The sequence below is a fragment of the Empidonax traillii genome, unplaced genomic scaffold, assembly GCF_003031625.1.
Source record: "Empidonax traillii isolate 1590-97213 ecotype Southwest subspecies unplaced genomic scaffold, ASM303162v1 scaffold350:size764500, whole genome shotgun sequence".
Taxonomy (NCBI): domain Eukaryota; kingdom Metazoa; phylum Chordata; class Aves; order Passeriformes; family Tyrannidae; genus Empidonax; species Empidonax traillii.
In genome coordinates, this window is record NW_020955543.1 from 369,380 (window position 1) to 393,115 (window position 23,736).

At 37.3% G+C, this 23,736-nt stretch overlaps 1 protein-coding gene across 1 annotated transcript in view; it reads left to right on the plus strand.

Moving 5' to 3' along the window:
• The window catches only part of DPP10 (dipeptidyl peptidase like 10), a 264,172-nt gene that overhangs the window by 227,245 nt on the left and 13,191 nt on the right, over positions 1–23,736 (plus strand). The window contains exons 11-19 of the mRNA XM_027892407.1: positions 284–407; positions 2,581–2,619; positions 3,727–3,834; positions 7,928–8,019; positions 9,557–9,604; positions 10,278–10,399; positions 14,203–14,250; positions 16,073–16,171; positions 16,280–16,349. Of these exons, the coding sequence (XP_027748208.1) occupies positions 284–407; positions 2,581–2,619; positions 3,727–3,834; positions 7,928–8,019; positions 9,557–9,604; positions 10,278–10,399; positions 14,203–14,250; positions 16,073–16,171; positions 16,280–16,349 (750 nt within the window). The remainder of the gene's footprint in view (positions 1–283; positions 408–2,580; positions 2,620–3,726; positions 3,835–7,927; positions 8,020–9,556; positions 9,605–10,277; positions 10,400–14,202; positions 14,251–16,072; positions 16,172–16,279; positions 16,350–23,736) is intronic.

Genomic DNA, 23,736 nt, shown 5'->3' on the forward strand with positions numbered 1-23,736 from the left:
ACACGGTTCATGTGTATTTGCAAACATATGTTTCACAGTTGGTAAAGTTTGTATCTATATGCAGAAATTTCCCAGGAGAATAGTACAGTGAAGGACTGAGCCTTTCCAATTGTAAGAACACAGATGCTGGGCACTTGGGTTTATTTTCCCCATCCCTCAGCACTGATACTGTCATGCCATACAAATCCAGCATTTGAATGAACTGTATATATGTTGGGGTTTTTTAAAAGTCTAATCTGAAATATCAAGTATATGAAATTTGTGTTTTCAAATGTTTACTTAGGGAATATTATATCACCATGGTGAAATGGGTAAGCAACACCAAGGCTGTGGTGAGATGGTTAAACAGAGCTCAGAATATCTCCATCCTAACAGTTTGTGAAACCACAACTGGGGCTTGTACCAGGGTAAGTTGTGTTGCTTTTTTTTCCCCAAGATATCTTTTCAAGGTTTCTTCTGCATTATGTTTTCATATTCAGAAAAAGATTTTTTGTAAATGAGTTTGCAGATGCAGTAGTTGCTAGCTGAATGTAATTAGTCAACAGAGAGGAAATAGATGTGAGAAGATTCCAAATGTGGTGAAATGATTTCATGCAATTAACAGCTTTGAGTGACATTTTTGAAATTATTAAGCTTTGTTCATTCATTAACTTCAGTGGAAACTGAGGTTGCTGAACATCATGTACTTGGGATATAGCTAGAGCAGCAACAAGCTTGTCTTCCCGCAGATATTTTCAGCTGAATAGTTTCTCCTCTCCCTGCAGAGTTTGATTTTAGATCTTTCTATCTCACACAGTTTATGTATTTTTAAGGAAAAAGGTGTAAAACTCTGATAATTCCTTCAAATTTGACAGCAGAAATAAATAACTTCAGGAAAAAAAAAACCTGAAAGGCAAAAAGGACACTTCGTTTTTGAATGTTAGCCAAGCTAAAATACATTTTTCTATTTGAATCCAGCTGCATCTCATCCCTTGACCCTGAATTTGACTTCTGACACTTGTGCATTACATCTCCCCATTTTCACAGTCAATCTTGCATCTTGAATAAAATTGGCTGCTTTCCCAAAATGAGTCACGATCTCTTCCCAGAACCAGCTAAAAGTAGTATTTTCTATACATGCTAATATCAGTACCAGCAGATGCTCCAAAGTAGAGGGTATAATTTGGCAGAGTAAATGACTATGAGTGATAAATGTTGGCCTCTGAGTCAAAAGGCTCCCATCAGTGTCTGCTACTTAAGTCAGTCATGTTGAAGTGTTAGAAATGATTTCTGAGCTCATCTACTTCTATAGCTACACAGTGCAGGTTGCTTTTCCTGTCTCAGAAACTATGAATAAATCCCCAAAATACGGATTAAGAGTGTGACCATGGAGATTTGTTGATTGGGTTGCTTTTTACCTGGTTCCTGCAAGCCTTGCGCCTTTTATTAAGGAAGTTGGTCATAAACCACTGTGAGCAGTCGCTTCTGAAAGGGAAACCTTTATGTGCTCCAAGGTCAATTGGACTTGTTTAAAGTAGGTATCCAGGGAGCTGTAATCCAGGATATAATGTCAGAGAGAGAGAGACTGAGAAGTCCCACTCCAGAAAACTTAGAGTGCAGCAAAGGACATTTCTAGGTGGGTGAGGAAGGAGAGCAGTGCAGTGTCACTGTAGTAAGCTCAGCTCAGGCTCATTCCTGTACCCCTGGATGGTTCTATTCTGCACCCACTGGGGTAAGGTGAAGCTCTAGAAATCACTAATGGAAGAGGAAAGGCCTTATTGTGACAATTTAGCATTGTATCACACCATTTGATTTCAAATATAACCCTTTTTTTCCCCCCTAGCATTTTGCACATGTTCTCAGTTTCAAAAAGTACTGTATCCAACCAGCTGGTGTAACAGCTACAGATTTTCATTTCTCAGACCCTATATGTAAAGATGCTTCTGTAGCTAATAAATCTTCATTACTTCATTGTGACTACGACAATATGCAACAATTGATGGTTTTGGTGTTTTTTGGTTTTGTTTATTTTTTGTTTGTTTGTTTGTTTTGTTTTGTTTTTTTCAACAATGTGTGTGTGGTATTTGGTTTTTTTTCTTTCAGTTGGCATGATGTGAAATATGAGTAGGAACAATAAAAAAGAATCATTTGTATTTATTTTTTCTTCTCATCACTAATGCCAGACTATAACCCATTAAAACAAGGGATTGTGATTTGAAAAGGTCTCACAATTTGAGCTTGATGCTGGCTGTTTGCCCAGTGTTGGTGAAGGACCTAAAATATCCAGTTGTCAGATGATGCCTAGAGGTAAAAAACAAATAGAACTGCCTGTGTAAAGCTTGATAGCTAATCAGAAAAGACTGAAAATGGCATTCTTAGGTCCCCTGTGGTGTTCTACCAGAAGCTCTGAATAAAGCAGCTGACTTAGTAATTAAATTATTGTTTGTTTCTATGGAAGTACCAGCAAAGGGATGTGAAGATTGTAGCACAGTAGAAAAAAACCCCCATGAAATAGCTAGCAACCTTTTGCTGAAAGTGGGAGATATTTTTGATCTATAGCTTTTCCATAGAAGGAATTTCCTTTTTTTTTTTTTTTTTCAGAAATATGAAATGCAGTCAGACCTGTGGCTTCCTAAACAGGTACAGTATAAGTTCTGTTTCTGGGTGTGTAATGTATCATTGTTTCATTGTCATTTTATTTAATTATGTGGTATTTTATAAGCTAATAAAATCCTGAGACACCTGTGTGGGTTTTGGAGGCAATATTCCCCTCAGTTTCCAATCTGTCTGCATTCAGTTCAGTAAGCACTTAGATGACCAGCTGATTAACTACCTAACTTGTGGATGGTTAAAGACAGATCAGATGAATCCCATTCCAGGCATGTCCTATATACTGTGCTGATTTTTTTCTGATTAAAAAATAACCTCAGTAAATTGCACCCAAAGGAGTTCAAGGATTAGAGGTCATATGAGCTGTAATTGGAATACGTAAGTATAATATTTCTGAATTCACACCCAGAACAGTATGTTGAACTAATATGCCAGCAAATTATTCCATTTTCATACCTTCAGAAGAACTGTCCAATAAATGGATGAAACACATTCTATTTAAAATACATTTCAGGCTTCATTTTGCAACGTGCAAATGAGAAATCATTTTAGCAAAAAACTATGCTTTTATAGCAAGCCATTTGCATTTAATATTTCTGTGTAAAATTAGACATGAAGAGATGGTATCACATCATGCTACAATTTGTGATACGACCCTGGTTCAGAATATCACTTCAATATGCTTATTTTTTCTATACAACTTCATCAAAATCAGTGATTGTTAAGGATGTACTCGGTAATGTTTTGCTGGGTCCAGACCATTGAAACTTTTTTTTTTTTACTCATCACTTGTAGACCTTGTCTCTGTCAATAATTGTAGTCTGTAAAGGGAAGTATCCTGGAAAGTCTCCCTGCATTAGGGATGAGATTACCAGACCTTTCACTGTGAGGGAGAGTTTAACAAGGGCTGTAACCAGTGCTTTAGGACAAGATTGCACATGGCACGAAGTACATTTAGCTTTAGCCACCACATTTTTCTTAATCTTAGCAGAATGGATTTAAAACCTAAGGATTTTTTCTGGTTGACTCATGAGCACAGCAACTACCAAAACCATGGAGAGAAAGAACTTAAGCTGATCTTTTGTTTAGAAGTCTAATGAAAAAGTGTGACAAACCGACACAGTCTTACATTTATAGAACGAAGAACCAGTTTTCTCCAAGGACGGCAGTAAGTTCTTCATGACGGTCCCAGTGAAGCAGGGAGGCCGGGGCGAATTTCACCACATAGCCATGTTCATTGTGCAGGTAAGGTTTTGGTTCTGGCTGTTTTCAATATCTTAGTGGTCATCTAGGACTTTCACTGAGGACACAAGACCCAGGCATTTCATCCCAGTCCGAACACCTGTGTCACCATTTGTCCTCTCCGGGTTGTCCCTTGGTGCAGAGGGGACATATTGGTAACTTCTTCCAGAATGAGAGGAGGGTTCTCTCTTTCCTTAGACCTCTTCTGTGGTAGCACATATGTTCACTAAATGGAAGGTACATCCCAAGTACTTTCTCTGGAAGTTTTCTTGTTTTCTTTGTACCTCTGTAGGCAAGCAAAGATGTTTTCTTGTTAAACCCTTCTGTCAATAATAATGTTTTATAGCCACAGAAATTCAAGAGACCTGAAGAATCACTATTTTTACCCTCTCTATATACACTATACATGCATAAGTATAATTTTAAATGTCTATTCAGAATCTGACCTTACACAGAACAATAAAGGCAGGAAATACCCTAACTTAAAATTCTGGAAAAGTTAGGACTCTTTATTACCCTTTGCAACATTTTTCAGTGGCTTCCATTTCCCAGGGTCATTACTTTTTCCAAAGAAGGATGTGAAAGAAGATAAATTTGCACTATGACTTTGAAGGTCACCAGTATGAAGCTGGGATGAACTAATAAAAGAAATTATGCCCTGGAACGGAACACTCCTAGGCATCTATTTAAATCAGCAGAGCATTAATCCAGGTACTTTAGCAGAGCCATATGAGATAGGAAGGATTATCAAGGTACCCAAAACATCAAAATAGCAGACTTGGCACCAGGACACTCTATTATCTGCCTTTATGACAGTGTTCTGGTATGAACATTATTAAGTCTGAAATATGTTCACAGTGTACTGCAAACAGAACAAGAGCAAAAGAACTGTAATGAAAATTTAACCTTAAGAAGCAAGAATGAAGATACTCTTTCACTAGAATAAATATATCAAGAAAGAGTCAGTGAAGATAAAAAGGATCAAAGACATGTCAAATTCTATCTTCTAAAGAAAACAGAAACTCAGATGACAGTCTGGTAAAAGTGTATTAGTACAGCAATCACATAAAAATTTATACCAGAGCAAAACTATTTAGTCAGTAATTTCTTATTTTGATATCTTTCCCACTATGAATAAATATCTTTAAAATACATGAAATAGTAACGCTCTAGATCTGAAAGGTAATTTTCAACACTCCCAAGGATGTTACAGATACAATCAAATTTGCCTTAAACCTGTAGGCTCTGAGATTTCTCACTACTAAAAAGCCCTGGAAACTTGATCCTCATTCAGGAAAATCTTTAAGCAAAAATTAAGCCCACTCTTGTTCAATAAGGTGATTAAATATATACCTACTTTTAAACACATCTTCGTGAAATTTAACCAGAATAATGTCTAAAGTCAAGGTGATGATTCAGAGTTTATTCCCTTTTAGGCAGAATCAGAGGCCTGGGTACTGCACAGCTCCAAAAATAAAAATTATTCTATTTTGACTACCATCAGCATGAATAAACAAATTTGAATGGTATAACCAATGACAAATTTGGCTTTTAGTATGTAGTTGCTCCTAAGAAGAAGGAAATATGATAACACATGTATCAAGCATTATTCATCAGTAAGCAACATTCTGCATGGTAATGTGGCTGACACAGAGCAGTAAAGGACAGGAAATGCGTTTATATGATGTGTTTTACACACTGCATTAATCTGATTGTCCATTATTTCTAAAGCAAACATGGAGGCATAAAAAGTATATTAACCGTTGCACATAAAGTCTTTTGTCACATTAGATGTTTGTCACACCTAGTGAGAGCCACAGTGGCATAGCAGGTGCCCTGCAGAATTTAAAGCAGTTGGGAGATCACCAGTACCCAGATGATCACAGCTTTTCCATGATGGAGCTCGGGTAACACTGGAATTTGGCATTTGGATTCCCACTACTTCTCTGTGCTACTCAGTACAGATATTTATTAAGGGAGATCAGCCTCTGCAGGCAGGAAGGTTAAAACACAGAATCAGTGTGAACTCGCAGGGGCAAAGAAGTACATTTTAACGACTCACTTTAATTTAATCACTGAGGCTGATTTGTCAATCTTAAAACGAAGTGCTGACAAATAGTGGTCTTTCTCAGTCTGCATTTCTTTGACTGTACTTCAGAAAAGCGTGTGGCAATGACACAGTCAAAGCAGGTTAGCAGAAGCATCTAATTAAAGATTTAATTAGGGAAGTGACTGCAATGGGAAGTGACTGTCTAAAAGATTACTGTCTATCATAGATTATTTACTGTCTGGATGTAGAGGGATAGATGTGTGGTTTATTGTTTACAAATGCTTTTAGTAACTTATGAAATATTTAAAAGAAACTAATCTCAAAATGCGATTGATTCATGTCTTATATGTCTAGAAATTTCTTTCATGGAGTTTTGCAACTCTAGAAAGTCTCTTTTTTTCCAAACACAAAATAAGAATTATAAAGTTACTTTAATGGATCAAGGCGATAACTTCCTGCAAGCTTCATAAATTATGTATTATGGCTGTAACCTTGAAAAATAACCATGTTTATTAACGCTTGGCTGGGCTTTTTATTGCTGTTTCTTGTTAGATCCTGTGATCTTAATATTTAAATATCTCTTTCGATTGTTGCAGCTTTTCTCTCTTGAGAGAAGAAGTAGTTGATTAGAATAAATCACTAATTTGTATTTTAATCGTTCTTGGAGACAGCACTGAATATCATAATCTTCCTGAATGGAGGACCCTCATCATAGACATATGTACAGCATCTAGCACAATGTCCTGGGTTTGTTTGGTACTTGCAAGACTTGTCATAGGGTTACTACATCTTTCTTTACTTGTGGATCTGTTAGAAAACAGATCAGTTCTAAGGGACTTGGTTCTGCCTTGCCAGTTCCCAGCATGTCTCATAGGTATCCTTGAGCATTTTCTGTTTTCTAGTTATTGCTGCTGTTGATGCAGAACTTAGGGTACAGTTCAGAAATATATGGATTGATAAAAGCAAACCCTTTTTGCCTTTATGACTTTTTGTAGTCCACATAACCACTGAGGCCACAGCGATTAGGTGTGGACTGGTGCTGCAGGTTCACAAGCCACAAGGCCAGAAAGCACCATTAGGTCCTCCATCTGACCTCCTTTGCAACTCCTGCTGCTTGGTTTTGCCCACTAAAGATGAAATATAAGCTGAAATATCACCTATTTTCTTTACAAAGTTTGTCTTGACTTTGAAAACTTAAGAATTTGTATATCCAGGCCAAGCATCATAACCCAAATAAAAACACTCTGTTCAGGCAGTGAGGGTTGAAGTTTAAGTCTTCAATAGCCTAGGTCAAGATTTTATCTTTTGCAGTAGGAGCTTCTTAGTCTTCATGTTCTTTTGTTTTTGACCTGTGTCTGATGAGCAGCCTACTGCAAAGAGTTGGTTTCCAGCCAAAGAGTTGGTTTTACCTGCACTGCATCCTGATGTTTCCTAATTCAGTTCCTGGTGCACTGGCTGAGAAGAGTGTCATCGCATTCTTTGGAAGGATGTTTTGAATTTCCCATTGTAGCAATTATTTTTCTGGGCTCACTGGGGTAGAAACTGCTTCTGAAAGCAAACAACACGTGCTCCCCAGCTTGTAAGCGTTTGGTTCAGTTGCCAAAATTTGAAGCTACTCTTAGCCTCTTACAGGTGCTGGATAAAGAGAGGCTTCTCCGTGGTGCACAGTGGAGCAGGGGAAAGATTTCCTGGAATGCCACTGTGAAGGAAAAGAAACACTAAGAAAAACAAAGCATGTGGAATGGCAAGGTCCTTAGCTTGAAGTATTCCACTTAGATTGTTTGTTGGCATCTGGGCAACTGAAAGAAAAATTGTGATGAAAATCAACATTATTTTAATGACTTTGAAAAGTTTATGTATGGGGGGAGGGGGGAAGATACATGGAATTTAGCCCTGTCAAAATGTGAGGTTTGTGATTTAAAGATGTTATGTTGCATATTTAAGTTTTAAAAGCTATAATCAATAATGGTATGTGCAGACAATCCCTCTGGACAAATCAAAACATAACAAGTAAGGTGAAAGTCAATGTTTTCCATCTCTCTCCAGGCTAAAAGTGAACAAATCAGTGTGAGACACCTTACATCGGGAAACTGGGAAGTTATCAAAATACTGGCATATGATGAAAATACTCAAAAGATGTAAGCACTATTCTCTGTATTTGTTCATGAAAATATCTGAGTTATTAAAGTGGAATCCATTTAACTGGAAATAGCATATCTCAAATCAAACAAAAATATTTCTTTCAGTTTTGAGCATTACCATAACTCTGACACACCTGAGTGCATAAAGTGCAGTTGTAAGACAATTTATCTGCCATTCTATTGTTGAGTGTGTTTTTAAGCAGAGGGGAAAGAAGCACACCGTGACATCACTTACTGCATTTTTCTGAACAAAAGAAATCAACACACAATGCAGCAGTAGTAACATTTTGGTGACTTCTTTTCTGAAATCCAGATAAAGAGTCATAGTAAATTTTTAGTACTTGATCAAACATCAGACCTTTAGTTTTTATCCTGGCTTGGTTACTGCATGAGGCCTCAGAGTTTTGGGGGTCTGGTTCAATCTCATAAATTCAAATTATTTGTAGAGATTATCAGAACTACTGATTCTTACCCAGCTCACAGAGAAATCTTTCTGAAGCCCATCTTAGTGCTGTAGTAGAAGGAAATGCAGCACATACTTAGTGCTTTTGAGGGGAAGTATAGAACTGACACAAAATGCCTGAAGGCTCCACATAACTTCAGTGGAACTTCCTTAGTTTTCAATTCTATCTGCCCATGGCAAAAAAATAGACATTTTCATTTTCTTTAAAATAAATGATATTTCAGCAAACACCTTTTTGAGCCTACAACAAGATCCATCTTCTACACTTGTACTGGAGAAAAACCTTTTTGACCAGTCCTTCTATGGGCTCTGAAAATATATCCATGGATAATTTCTAGATACTTCTGCAAGGTTCAGGTGAAAAAAAAATGAGATCTGGATGCACTCAGCCTGCAGAGAGGCGACAGACCTCATGTGGGTTGTCTCAGCCTCTTGAGAGGATTTCCTTGCCCTTCTTTTGCCTATCAAGCAGAAGCTTTTGGTGATCTCACTTGGGAAACACCAAGGGCTTGTCTTGGTATTCTTGCAGCAGCTTTGCCACCCAGTCTCTTTCCACCTGTGAAAACTAGATAGAAGAAGAAGTTTTCCTACAGCTCAAAAAGGCTTTTGGGTATCATAAGACCTATTGTAATCGATGATATAATTTCATAGTGACCTTTATCTACCACTTGGATTTATATTGCAAACTCTGGAGTGAAGGAGAAACTTTCTCCTCTGTATTCGTAATGTGCAGAAAGGCATCCTGGTTGCTGCTGGAGCTCCCTGGGCATTTCAGGATTTAAACACAAACCATAAAACACTGTGTTCATCACTGTTAAAATATGAAATCATATGCCTTCTGAAATAACTACTCTGTGTACTGGGTCTAAGTTAGGTTTTTATATCTAAATTAGGTTATTTTTATATCTAAATTATGTTATTATATAAGAACTTATCTTCGTGGATATTTGGGAATTTTTAATTTTAAAAAAGTGTTATTGATGGTGCCTCTCATTTCCCTAAACACTACCCACATCAGACAGTTTACCAAACGGAGTTTAACTTTTAACTTTGTTCATCTTTTGGGCACAGTTATTTCTTAAGCACTGAAGAATCCCCAAGAGGAAGACAGCTGCATAGGTAAGAAGTATATGGGGCTGTGTTAACATCCAGGCTGTAAGTGCAGTGGTGCTTGGGTAATGATTTATATTGTGTAACAATTAGTATGCTTGAGCTGTGGCAAGGAAAGAATCACAGCTTTTCTAAGTTAAAAATTTCAATGGTATTTTAAATTTCCTAAGAAATTGAAAAAATTTTAAAACAAAATGTTTTTATCAATTGCATCTTTATTAGTCCTCTATAAACATCTAAAAAGCTAAACCTAAATGCAAGCATTTAACATAACTGTGTTTTAAAAGTAAAAAAAGTCTTCTAAACAAATGTATTTATAGGGTTTAATCACATAGCTTAAAGTGTGTGGGCGAAGCACCTCATCCTTGCACAAACCTCAGTGCTTGAATCTGAAGTTAAAGAGGCTTTTCACTGTGTCCTACTAATACTGTCACCCCACAGCACTGCTACTTATTGGATCCTCAGTCTTGCTTTGGGCAGGTTTTGGATCCTGTCCACATTGCCCAATTTACAGAATAGTAGTCCACTGAGTTATCTGAGAACAGTTTCCCTCAGGAAAATGAGGTAGTGGTATTTAAGCAAGTTTGGGGACTGAAACAAATTTTATCACTCCCATGAGCTAACTCTTGGTTTATTGTATTTTATTACAATGTAAAATTTTTCTGATTAATTTTTTCCGCAGTGTATCAACAGTGGGGTCATTGAATCGTCAATGTCTCTCATGTAACTTCTTGAAAGACCGGTGCACATACTTCAGTGCAAAGTTTAGCCCCATGAATAGGCATTTTCTACTGCACTGTAAAGGTAAGTCAAATACACAGTGTATAGTAGTACATGTTTGCTTCTGAATTAATGTATACTCTTGAGAAGGGCATTAGGCTGGAGTCTAACAGTTGGCTCAGGAGTGGATTACTCAAAGTTCTGTACAGAGCCTATTCCAAGGCTAAGTGAAGATGTTCTGTGTAGTAGCTAAATAACAAGTGATGTCCGAAAGCTGACATCCAATCCTAACCCTTCTGTCCAAGTAAAGGACATTGACTTAAAGTCACCCTAAATAAAAATCCTCCACCAAAAAATTTGGAATTTATGGTGATGGTACTGTGGTTTGTAACATCTTTATTATTTTATGTATAGGGTTTGATCTTGTGTTATTATACCTAGTTAAAAAATGAGGGCCTTCTTTCTGTAACAGTTTCTCTATGTGTTTACACATGTATGTTCACAGTGTATCTGTACACACCCCCATATGTGTGTGTGTGTATCTTCCAAAAACCAGGTGTGGTTTAATCCCCAGATCTTCTCTATCAGAATAATTGCAATAAATAACTCCTCGTGTTTTATTTTTAGCTATGTTCCAGTAGCGCTGAATGGCACCAGATGGGTCAGAGTTTCTCTATAAACAGAAAAACAGAACACTGTGAAATTTATAATCTACACTCAGGAAATAAACACTGAGAAATAATTAGGATTATAAAAAAAAAGTTCAGAAAAGCATGAGACAATCAGTAATAAAGTGTATAGCTAGACCTGTTGTCCTTGAAACTTGTAATATTTTACACTGTCCAACCAGTACTTTTGCATAGTTAGAATCAGGCTGAAAAGAGTAGAACACAATTCATCTGAAATACATATGAATAGCCCATTTTATTTGCATGCATTTTTCTATTTCTTTTGCAACTCCACTTTTATTTTTGCACAAAAATAAAATACCTGCCAGCTTGAGCATTGAATCTATCCAAACAAACAAAGTATGAATATATATTGGCTAAAATAAGGAGTCTGGTTTTATTTATTTTTTGTTGGCTGGGTTTTTTTTATGGAAATATACCTACAATGGATAGCTGATTAGAAAAAAAAAAGAAAAAGCAAACTGTATGGTTTATACATGGTTAAATCTGCAGCATGATGTTACAGAGCTAATCCTGAGATCCACTAGTAATGAATTCCTCATACTTTAAGCAGAGTTTCTCCTTGTTCTTGACATACTCCCTATGGGGTAAGTCTCAGATTTTCCTGCAAGAGGGAAGATTGGTAAATTGGGAAGTTTTTTTCCCCTGAATCAGCAATGTTCCAGGGTCCAAAAGGACAGCTTCTTGTTATTATTTTAGCAAAGTATATTCAGCTTGTATTTTTTAATGCGTTCCTTTGATATAAAAACGTGGATGCCAGCAGGAGGTTGTGCATGGAATTACTCACAGGCTCATGACTTTCAGTGACTTTGGAGGTGGCAGTCATCTGTTTGAGCTGATAAGGCTGTAGATCATCCTCCCAGGATTAAACCTACACTCCACTGAGTTACAACCAGTAGACTACTCCAAGCTGCAGGTCGTGGGCACAGATGATAAACCACTATCGCTAAGTTTTTCCTACCGTTAACATTAATGCACAGCTATCACCTTGGAGTTACGCAGAGGCCTTCTCTTGTGTTTCATCGAAGCTTGGCAGTGGTGTGGCCCTCATATACTGCCACGGCTCTGTAGTGCATTGGGTGTTTGGGAGTATCCAAGTTGATGGTAACGTCACCACAGAATAGGTATCCAAACTCTTGCAGGGTGCTGCTTGTAGGAGTGTGATGTAAACTGCTTAGAGGAGACAAATGACACTGCATCTACTTGCATACACACTCTTTTTCCCACCACAAAAAGCCTTTGCTGAATTGTTACAAAAGCAATTTGCCCAGAAAAATCATTGGGGGACTCTGGACTAGTTTGATCTATACAAGTTTCAATTCCTCCACCTCCTGTTTACCCATGAGCACCTTTATTAGGATAGTTTTTCCTTCTTAGTTTTCCTCAACCAGGAGATCTGTCTCAGTACATCCATCTCCAGAGACTCTCCTGAGTGAGGAGTTATTTGTAGCCTGGTAGGTGGAGGAGACTTTACAGCCTCTCAGTTTTGGCAAGTGCATCCTTTGCACTTATTTTCAACACTCCTTGCAGATTTTTTCCTTTAGCACTTCATAAACACTAACAGATATTAATCTCTCCAATCAAATAAAATATTTCACAGAGATATTAATTGTTTCTCCCCTTTTATACAACAGAAAATAAGCTCTGGGTTTAGGGTTAGTAATAAGAGGTCAATGGGAAATCTAAGTGCTATACTTAGTTCTGATGTGCTGTAACACAATGCCTGTAAGACAGGTCTGCCTCTTTTTATTCTGATTAGCTTTTTAATCTACTGCAATCTCCCTTTTTTCAAAGTCTGTCATCATCCTTCCATCTTTTACTGTGAAAATAGAACTGGCCTGGAAAACATCAATGCTTTCCCACTTGAAAATGGTCTTTCTTAAATAGGAATTTAAAGCAAAATGACAAATTCAGAAGAAGTAAAAAGAGCTGAAAAAAAACAAACAAAAGAAAAAGAAACAGCTGAAGAAATTACCTTCTTCAAGAGCTAAGGCAGAAAACTGTGATTCCTCAGCAATCTACCTGTAAGATTTTTGTCCATAGTTCCTCTTGAGACTAAATGAAATTGATAAAAATCTTCAGTGGAGGCCATGAGTGGCATCATTCTTCCTATTTCAGATATTTACATTTCCCTAGGCTCATACCGTAATTAATTGAGAGAGACAACCTCTCGAAACACATAAATTACACTCTGTCTCTGAACTGCTCTCAGAAGGAATTGTTTATTCTCAAGAAGAGAAGTTGTAACTCCTAATTTCAGAGGGTCCGTGCATTCATCTGCCGTGGGGTCCTCAGGGACATCAGCTTTTCTGCATCATTCTTCCTAGCACAGTTCTGACTGACTGCTTGTAATTTAAACTCTTGTCTCATTAAATTAAAACTAAGCTTCTTGTGTGAAAATTCCATGTTGGGGGTGGGAACACAATATTTTCTTTTGCAAGTTTACACTAGGAGGGTCCTCAGAGCAGGTACAGCAAACTCAACTCTGCTTCTGAGTATGCTGAATGCTTGGTCATCCCAGTTTCACATACCATCCTGTGCATTTGCACAGCAGCTGTTGACATGAGGAATTATTCCTGGTGCACTCAGTTTCTTAGTGGTAAAGTAAAAATATAGTATTTGAAGTGGGATTAGATTACATTACACCTAGATGTAACTGATGCTGTTGGGTTTGCAGAGCTGGCATATCAAAAGGTGCTGCTTAAACAGATAACTAAGTAACATACATGAAAATTTTTCAGCACCTCAATAACTTTTCCATGGAAAATATAAATGCATATTATAATAATTCAACTCTCAGTCAACCTAAACTTACTGTTTCTGAATGTCAGACTGCTATATTTTAGACAGTGTTATTAAGGGCCTCCATAATTCTTTTATTCTTCCCTTAAAACTAAAACATGGAGCTTATAAAGTGAAAAAAGGACGCTTCTTCTGGCTGTGGGTGCAGGATGTGGATGCAGGGTGTGGGTACAGGGTCTGAACTGCTTGCTGAACAGACAGGAGGCCTCTGTTTCCCACTTTGTTGGTACTATAGTCTGACCTTTGTCCTTCCCAGGAGAGTTATTGCTGTGTTTGAAGGGAAGTGCTTGTATGGAGCTTCCAGGATCCCGTCTTATGTGGTAACTGGTGCTCTCGTCCTGTGTTACTGAATAACTACCCTGCACTGCCTCTGTTTTTCTTCTCTCCTCAAAACAGGACCAGGTGTTCCAGTTGTTAGTGTGCACAGTACAAGTAATACTGCAAGTGAGTATTCCTTATGAAATAATTAGATTTTATTATCGTCCCTGATTGTTTTGGAGACTCTGGGAGAGGGGAAAGGCCATTACAAGTATCTGAACACTAATAGATTCATATAAAGTTCTATTAATCACCTCTTAGCAGCATCCACATCAGCAAATGATAGGTAAAGAAGTTAATCAAAGGACTAAATCTTTCCCAGGCTTTTCAGATATGTTTTATGCTTAATGCATATGACTCATCTTCTGTTTACACTTGAGTAAATTAGGTGGCAGGTTCATCTTCATCCTCTTCACTTTGTGTGCAAATCATGCTGTCATTACAGTACAACTTTTGTATTTTTAGATATATTTTTAAAGATACAGTCCAATAATGTTGAAGCAAGGTACAGTCCTTGGACAATTTTTCATAAAAACTGACCTACGTATGATGAACTTAGTCCTTATCTTATATTTCTCAAATCAGAACAACTCCACTGACATTTTCAGTAAAGACTTTTTAAGAGGATATTCCATACCTCTATTTGCAAGTTTTATACATTATTTTCTGTATATTGACACCAAATCTATTGCTGTTTCATGGCTGCTTGAGGTGCTTTGTAACAGAAGACTGTCCTTCAGCAGTAGATTTCCCCCCCCCCCAGGTATTCCTGTGGTGCAGCAGAGGTGACAGCTTTGCTACCTCCAACTCCACTGTGACCCACTATCATGAAGGTGTGGATTACAGGAATGGGGAACTTTATGGCTTCTTTTTTTATATATTTTTTCAATGTCATATTTTTGCAAAGCTCAAAGCCATAGCACACCGAAGGCACGGAGTTCTGTCCAGCTCAGTAAGGTGCAGCTCAAAGCAAATGCATTGACTTCTGTAGAGCTGCCTCCTGTGAAGGCAGACTTTCACTCCCTATTACCTGCATCTAAAATACTGTTGGTAGTGAAATACTGAAATAGAGATTTATGTGCAACATCACAGAATAAGGCAAAGCAAGTCAGGTTAGAGGGACACTGTTTCTTGTAACAACAAGAAGCCAAATAATAAGAGATATGGTTTACATTAATGTTTTAGTGCAAGATTAGATTATCCTATTCAACTCATAAAAGAATGATTAATGACTACTTCAGTTATTCCATCCCCAGACTATAATTATTCTATTTTGGTTGACTGCCCAGAACAAACATTCTCCTTAGATTATCCAGTTTTGGCTCTAAGCGAAGAGTTTATTATTTAATTAAAGAAATCTAAATTTTGGAAGCAAGATCTGTAATTTGAGTAAAAAACAAACAAACAAACAAAAAAGGACAACAAAGTAGTCATCATTCATTCATGTGTAAAAGGATCTCTTCAAATGTGTCTGCAGCTTTAAACCAAGCTGAAGCTGAAGTTGAAGTGCAGAAGACACATAAGGACATGCAGTGACCACATAGAGCTGTGCTGGCTAAATACTGCCCTGGAATATGTAGCTTGAAAAGGATGCCTACATGAGGCTTAGGATAGTGCCCAGCAGAGTAGCCCTTTGCTGTAACAGCCCCTGTTAGTATTTATCAGAGATACTGGTTTTCATTTGGCCATCAGCAATTTCGTTGCTTAGTGAAAGCAAAGCCTGCTGAAGCTGGAAAATGGACTAGATGTATATCTTTTGAATTAGATGTTTGCTCAGCTCCTGAATTGTAAAGTAGTTGTATTATTAAAAAAAGCATTTACAGAAGGTATTCATTTACAGGATTTATCATTGCACATTTGTCTCTTTTTCTTTAATTTTTTTGAATCTTGATTTATGTCTGGTGCTATGTCTGGTGCCTTTCAACATACTTTTTCTTCCTGTTTCTAGAGTTTTATATTTTGGAAAATAATGCTGTGTTGAAGGAAGCTGTTTTTAAGAAAAAGAATTACAAGACTGAAATCAAAATGCTTCACATTGAGGATTACGGTAAATCTGGCAAAATGTTATTTTAGCAAACCAAAAGCTTTCTTACAACGTCACTGTTTTTCATCTGTGTAACTACCAGCCTTTAATGTTTTTCTCTTTTCTTAAAAGAATTCCCTTTACAGTTGTCACTGCCAAAAGATTTCACAGATCGAAACCAGTATGCCCTTCTATTAATGATGTAAGTATCTGTGTAGAGTCACTGAAAATAATAAAAAAAAAAAGTACACAATAGAAAACATTTAACTCTTTAATTAGAAAATGGTTTATTCTTTACCTTGTGTAGAAAAATTACCTCATGTACTTGAGTTAATAAATCAAAAGGCTTGTTCTTGAGAAGACTTTGTGGTAGGTGCTGCCTGGTAGATATGCCTGGGGTTTTTTTCAGCTCGTCAAACCTAACTCTGCTTCTCTGTACTTTTATGTACATGAGGCACTGGCACTTCTGATGGTGTAGCTGTGAGTAGTTCTGCAGTCTTTCCTGGACCCATACTGATCCTACCCACAGAGTATCTCATTCGGAGCATGTGCTCCTTTTTATCCCTGCTAGAAACGGGTAGAGCTTCTGAGAGGGGCTCAGTTAAGATGCATAAAGCAAAAACTGCTTTTAGGAGCACTGGAAAGAGGGAAAAAATATTTTTGAGCATCAGTGGCTGAAGGCATTATAGGCATGATCCAAAGTCTGTTGATGTTTGTAGAAAACCTCTGTGGGAGGAAGGTGGTACTCCCTGGCAACCTGTCCTGCTCCATAAAAAAGAAATAGGGTGCATGTTTCTTGCAGAGACAGTCAGCCTTTAAGTTACATGTCTACACAATGTGAGCAGAGGAAAAGAACAGAGTCATGAACGTGCCTGCAGCCTTCCTGGGAAAACTGGTGATGGCCATCTCAGGGCACCACTTCTTTCTCTCCACCTGATCTCAGCATGGGTGTAGAGGGCTTTCCTGTACCTACAGATCTTCCAGTCCCATCTGGAAGGAGTTGATGTGAATTTCAGAAACAGAGGTGTAGGAATGCACTGCTAAATTGATGAAAATGCCATGTTACTGAGCTGTTATCAGCTGCAGCAGACCTCACCTTAATGACAGCAGAGATCCTTATTGTTGGTGTGAGGTCAAATTTACAAGCTGGAGCTCCTGAATGATCCCAAATTCCTCTACTCAGATCAGATCTTAGATAATAGGACAGAGTGGCATAAAACTGCTATTTCTAAGCCCAGTTTGTGTTTAAAAATTCAGATTTTTCAGGTTACATTTATCTGAAGTTGTGGAGACTCTCTGCTTTAATTGGTTATGAACACGTTTTTCTTTTCTTATGGAGAAACATGACACATTGATGTTATTTCATCTTTGCAGTATTTGGTAGCATGATCTTGGAAGCATGATTATATTTTAAGCAGCTCTATTAAGTGTGCCAAAGTCAAACAGGCTCTGTAAATTGACCCCAGCAGTACTGCAGGGACTTGAAAACATTTGTGCTTATTCCTTTTTCTGAGAAACAATAAGGTGTTGGCAGTTTAATCCTTCCCTTTTTAAGTATCCTAGTAAATACATAATCTGCCATATACAGGTATGGTAAAATATGAGGGTTTATACTCATGTAGAACTACAGAAGACAGAAGGGAAGCATCAGAAAACTGAGAAGTCCAAGGTCGGAAATTACAGGAAAATGAAAATAGAAAGCTAAGGAAATACTATTTTGAAATGTATTTTGATATCGAGTGGTGAAAGAACTGAGAACAGTATTGAGACAAGGTTTAAATTTAAACTTAACAAAGTTGTGGGTACCCAATAAGTGAATAATGTGGGCAACTCATAATGTGTGGATATGTTTAATAGTTGTTTTATTTTTTTTTTTTATTATGGGCATGTTGGATGAAAAGGAAATTCATCAACTTACAAATACAGGTTGTTGTATCTATATTTACAGCATGGAGACTTTGCTTTTTTTCAGTCAAATAAATCTGCAATATCAAATTCTCAATGTTAGCTTTAGCAGGAGTTAGTTTTAGAAAACTTTGTGCAGTAATGAAAGTATGAAACTGGAAATTTGAAATCTGTCCATGTAATGCAGCGTATTTTGTGTCCTGCTATTCCCTAGAAGAGAAAGCAGTTATATTTCTTCTGTAGCTTTTTACAGACTTTAAACTAAGGTTGCCAGCAGTCCCTTTTTCTATTAAAGAGGTCCCCAAATGAAATATAAAACTGAAAACTGTCACTGAAGTTATGGGAAGTTCCCTTGTGGGATGATTATTTGAGCCTAGTAAATTCTGCCTAGCGCTTGAGAAAGAACGATTGGATATCTGCAGGCATGTAGGGGGTAATTTCTTGACCCACACAGCTCCAATTTGATGTCTTAATCTTTATTTCATGATCAGAAATACTACCAAAAAAAAAAAAAAAAGAAAAAAAAAAGTATTCAGGTACAAGGGGAACATGTAGCTTTTATAGGGAACATTAGTTGTATCGATGGTATAATTTCCCAGATATTTGACTTTTCTGGGTCCCACAGTGGTACTGTTGGAACTGATTGAGAGATCTGCTGTTCCTACTGCTAGAAGGGTTAGACAAGAATTAGTGGCTGATAACAAGTGCTGCCTTTCATATTGTTCAGCTGCACCTACATTCATTCTTACGTTCTCAGTCATGATACAATTATCATTATAATCCATCTACTGAAAGGTTGAAAAAGAATGCTTACCAGTGTCCCTGTAAGAGTGTTGGTTTAATTGTATGTCCATTTTTTGGAGAGGAGATTCTATATAGCATCTTGATCCAGGCAAAGTGCACTTGGATGTATATAAAGAGAAGATATACATATGAAAAAGTGGAGTATTAGCAGATAAGAGGTGGGTTTTGCTTTCCAGCTCGGTAGCAGGGCACTTTGACCAGGGCTTAAGAAGGGAGGGAGAGAGGGAGGGAGGAAAGAGGAGGAAAAGACAATGTGATTTTAAACCTGAAATTCACCTAATAGGTCTTTGCAGTGCAAATTAAATGTTTAGTTAAGTGCATATAAGTTTCTAAGTGTATGTAGGCTTTTTCCCCTTAACTGGAGGGTAGATGTGGCATATAAGATCTAACATGCTGTTTGGCTGAAGTCACTGCTCCAGAGTCACTCCAAGACTCTGGTGAAAAGTGATCTTTCCTGTGTCACATTTTGCCAGAGTCTGGTTTATCTGTGTGGTCTTGTCTCTGCAGAACTTTTGTGCTGGTGGCTGGTTTCACTGGCTCAGAATAGAATGGAGTTTTTGATGAGTGAGATTCATAATGTTACTGTAAATTTGTGTCACCAGGGACTACTTTTGTATGGTGTTAATGTGCTCTCTGGATCAATAGGGTTACAACAGCATTAACAGAATTTGGAAATAGGTAAAGCAGAGGAAGTTTGGTGCTATCTGGTTTGGGGTTTTTTTGGAGCACTGAAAGCTAGTAGCCATTTCAAAGGTGCATGACTATAGTAAGGCTCCTGTATTCATGCAAGGATGAACACAGGTAAATTTGAACCTCCAGCACATGGTCCTTGTTGTGCCTGAGTGTTAAGGCTGAATCCTGGAAGGAAACCTGTCACTAATCTCGTCCTGGTGTGAAACCTGGATATGAGCTAAGTACAGTTCCTTGCAGACACAAGCTCAAGTTAAAAACCAGGCCCTGAATATCCTGTAATCTTCATCACAGGGATTTTGTGAACATTCATTCATTAACAGTTGCAAAGCGTTCTGCAGTGGTCAAATAGTAGATTTTTGTATTGCTGCATTGAAGTTTATGTCCATCTGCCTGGCTGGGCTATCTAACAGATAGTTCTTGTGTAGAAACCAGTTATGTCAGGTAGCACCGTTTTTCTTTCCAGAATTGTGATGTGTAGCCCGTAAAATCTTGAAAGATTAAAACACTTTCCTTTTTTTTTTTTCATTTGTTCTCCTAAACCACTAATACATTTCACACTCAGTTTCCTTCTGATATAATGCATACACTGTGGCTATAGATTAGAGGGCTCTACGGTAATTGCCTGAAAGAGTGATTATCATCTTTTTTCTATATAATTAAGATCAAAGTTTAAATTTCAGATCCTTGATTTTCTCATTATGGTTCACCTTACTCATTAAAAAAGTTGGAAAATACACTTCTTGGTACCACACAGGAAATGATTAAGTAAAGACATTTAATCTGGGTAATAAAATCAGAGTAGATAATCATTCTTTATTTTGCCTTGAACATAATTAACCTCATTTCTTCAAATCTGTAGATAATGCATCTTAAATGTCAGTATGTATTATTTAGCGCCATTTAAAATTGTCCAATATTGTGGATATTGTAAAACTGAATCAGTGGAAAGCTTGTTCTGATATTTGAGGGGAAAAAGACCCAGGTATTCTCCAGTGTAACAGTGAATTGTCTCCAAGAGGTTTCTTTTTGTTTGTTTGTTTACTTGTTTTCTTATATATTGGTAGTAAACAGGAATTGGTTTACCTGTTGTTGAAATTAGGAAAGTTTTAGGTCTTCCACAGGCAATCAAACCTGTTTATGCCTCCAGTGAATACACTCTCGGGACTGATTGCAAGATAAGACAACAGGGTTTGAAGTGAATTTTTTTGCAGCTTTGAGAACAAGTCATTAAAGGCTAGAAGAAATATAGAGAGGCTTAATGCAAGTGTTGGGAAATATTCAAGATCTGAGGTATGGTAACACTGCCAATTAATAGCTGTCTTGTGTACCTTTCTCTTGTTGTAAAGGATATTGTTCATTTTAACTGGCAGCTGTTGCAAGAGAAGGAACAATGCTTGGCTGCATGGTGAAGTGTAAAAATATTTTGTGAAAACTTTACTTTTTAGGGGACCCCTAAGTCAGGTGAATAATTCATGAATTGCCAGCTATCCATTTCATGCCTGTATTCATCCTACCTCTGCAGAGCATGCCAGTATTTCACTGATCTTTTGTGTTTCTGTTACTTCAAAGTATTTGATGAACAGTCTTTTCTTTTTTACTCTTTTAGATTTTCTTCCCCATTCTTTGAACTTTGTAATAATTCTCGAAGCCTAGAGGGAGGATTCATTTAGTTTGGTTTAAAGGAGAAATAGACTGGAGGCTCATTCCAGCTCAGTCCTGGTGCTGTGGGCAGTGATGGATCTGCTCACTCCCTTTCTCTTCAGTCTTGTCCACACAAAAGTCTTGGGGAATCATTGAGCTAAGATCCATCCTCTTTCAGCTTTCCCTATTTCCTCTTCCCCCACAGCAGTATATATCTTGCTAGGTGAATAAAATGCTCATTTAATCTTCCATAGCAAAAAAAGGCAAGAGGAGATTCAAAACTCCTTTTCCTATGACACAGGACAGGGTTACATCTCTTGTTCTCAAAATTGTATTTTTAAAGTCTTCAGCCTTAAGGGTTTCAGAAAGATGTTTTAAGAATAAAAGCGTTATTTTTCATACTATCCTCTCTGCTTTACTGTGCTCTCTGCTTTGGTCCTGGCTATTGCATGTTTTCTACCCTTGTAATGGAATCTCTTCTGGTCACATCTTTTAATTTCTTTAGCCATATCTCAGGCAGGAGTTGTAAGCATGATCTGTCTTTAGTTGCAGTCAGCTATATCTAAAAAGAGCATATGAAAAGAGAGAAAGCATTTGGGATTTTTTGTTCTCAATGTTTGAGACTATTCAAGTTACCTGATTTTTGACCAGTAATGGTGTATGTGCTTGGAAGATGATGTTTGTGGAAGAGATACTCATAAAATCTGAAAATGAAGTGGATTTTTCTATTATTTACACCAGTTTTGCGAAATGATCTTTCCCCACTCAGTTTCACCATAAATAAAATAGGACTTTTATCAATAACATTTTTTACATAGGTTTTATTCTTTCAGTTGCAGTCTTTCTCACGTATTTTCTGTCAAGTTACCTTTTCCATATGCTGCATCAAATCCACTGGTTTTGCAGAAATAGAAAGAAATGTACTGAATATTAAGCAGTGATGACAGCAGTTATTTGGCATGCATCTTTTCAAATTGTCTTCCCTCCTGCTTGGTCAGTCCCATAACTTCTAAAATCCCTGTTCAAAATCTTGTCAGTTAGCTTTTAAATGGTGCAAAATGTGGAACAAATTTGGCTGCAGTCATGATAGCAGAGTGGCAGAGGAGTATTACACTGAGTACAGCACAACAGTGGTAGCCTCTCTGCTAACGCTGCATTATTCCCTGTAGGCTGGAACTCAAATCGTGAACAAAGACTTTAGTTTAGGCTTTTGGTTATGGAATTTGAAAGAACAGGTTCCTCTCTTTTCAGCAATCTATGAACTTATAATGAGCTGCCCCTTTTACCAGGCAGCCTCCAAGAAGCATACAAGTTACCCACTGAGGTCAACGATATTGGTATATTATTGATGGCTTCTGTCTGTTTAAATGGTGCCTCTGTGGTGAACTCCTGCAGTGTGCCCCAGCCATCAGCACTTGTGCTGCCACAGTGGACTCCTGATCAGGGTGCAGTCACTGTTGAAGACACACACCGGGCAGCTCTGAACCTTGAAACTCAGGAGAAAAAAAGAAAAAAGGGGAAAGTTACAAATGTAATGGTTTTTCTCATATTTGTAATGTCGAGACATATGGCAAATAACATATATAGATATAGAACCTAGATATATAATGTGTATACAAATTAGTTTTAGTTTAGTATATTAGTTTTGTTCTTATATTAGATAGAAGGGAAGCAGGCTGACTCATGATATTTTCATTTGTGTGGGGTGCATTAAGCTGTTGGAAAGTTACCTAGTCAAACATGAATATTTCTGACATTATCTTTTTGTGGAAAGTTGGAAGAACTTAAAATTATATCTGGTCTGAGGCTGCTTCTGTTGGAAGGAATGATAAATGCTTTGTGAAAACATCTGCATCAAAGTATAGTGCTTCTGAAAACTTTGCTCTGAAAATAAGCAGAAATTGAAAGTATTGTTCTGCTCCTGATTGTAAATAATAGTGATTATATACTTTCTGAATCGTGTCTTCTGCAGAGTTAACTTGACAGTATTTCCAAATATTGCTCTGTATCATGAGCAGTTAAGTGTAATCAGAAATGAATTGGTTAAGGAAACAAAAAGATGTCTGTTCTTTCTTTTATAAATCCAAATATAAGCCTGGTGCACAAGATAATGGTAAATCAAGCATAACATATTGTGGATGAGTCCATAACCAAATAATCCCGATTTCAGTACATGATATAGCAACTACATAGGTAGGTCTGACTTAATTTGAGAACATATGTGTTCATCATATGCTTGCTAATTAATTTGGTGATTACCTTGGAGACAGTCTGTGTTATCCACAGCCAAAACCGATATTGAATCAGCATGTTATTGTACATGTAAGACAGTAGTTATTGCAGGATATTTTTATCTCTCCTCCCCCAGGTTTACATAAGTCTCTTTGGCAAAATAATAATTTCTGTCTTCATCTTTCTTTCACCTTAGACAGGATATTCCCACAGACCATCCAATCTAATTTCCATACAGCCAGCACAGACAGTTTTACATTTTAATTTGCAGTCAACTGGCAGATGTAGCCTGCATAGAAAAATTTCATATTTTG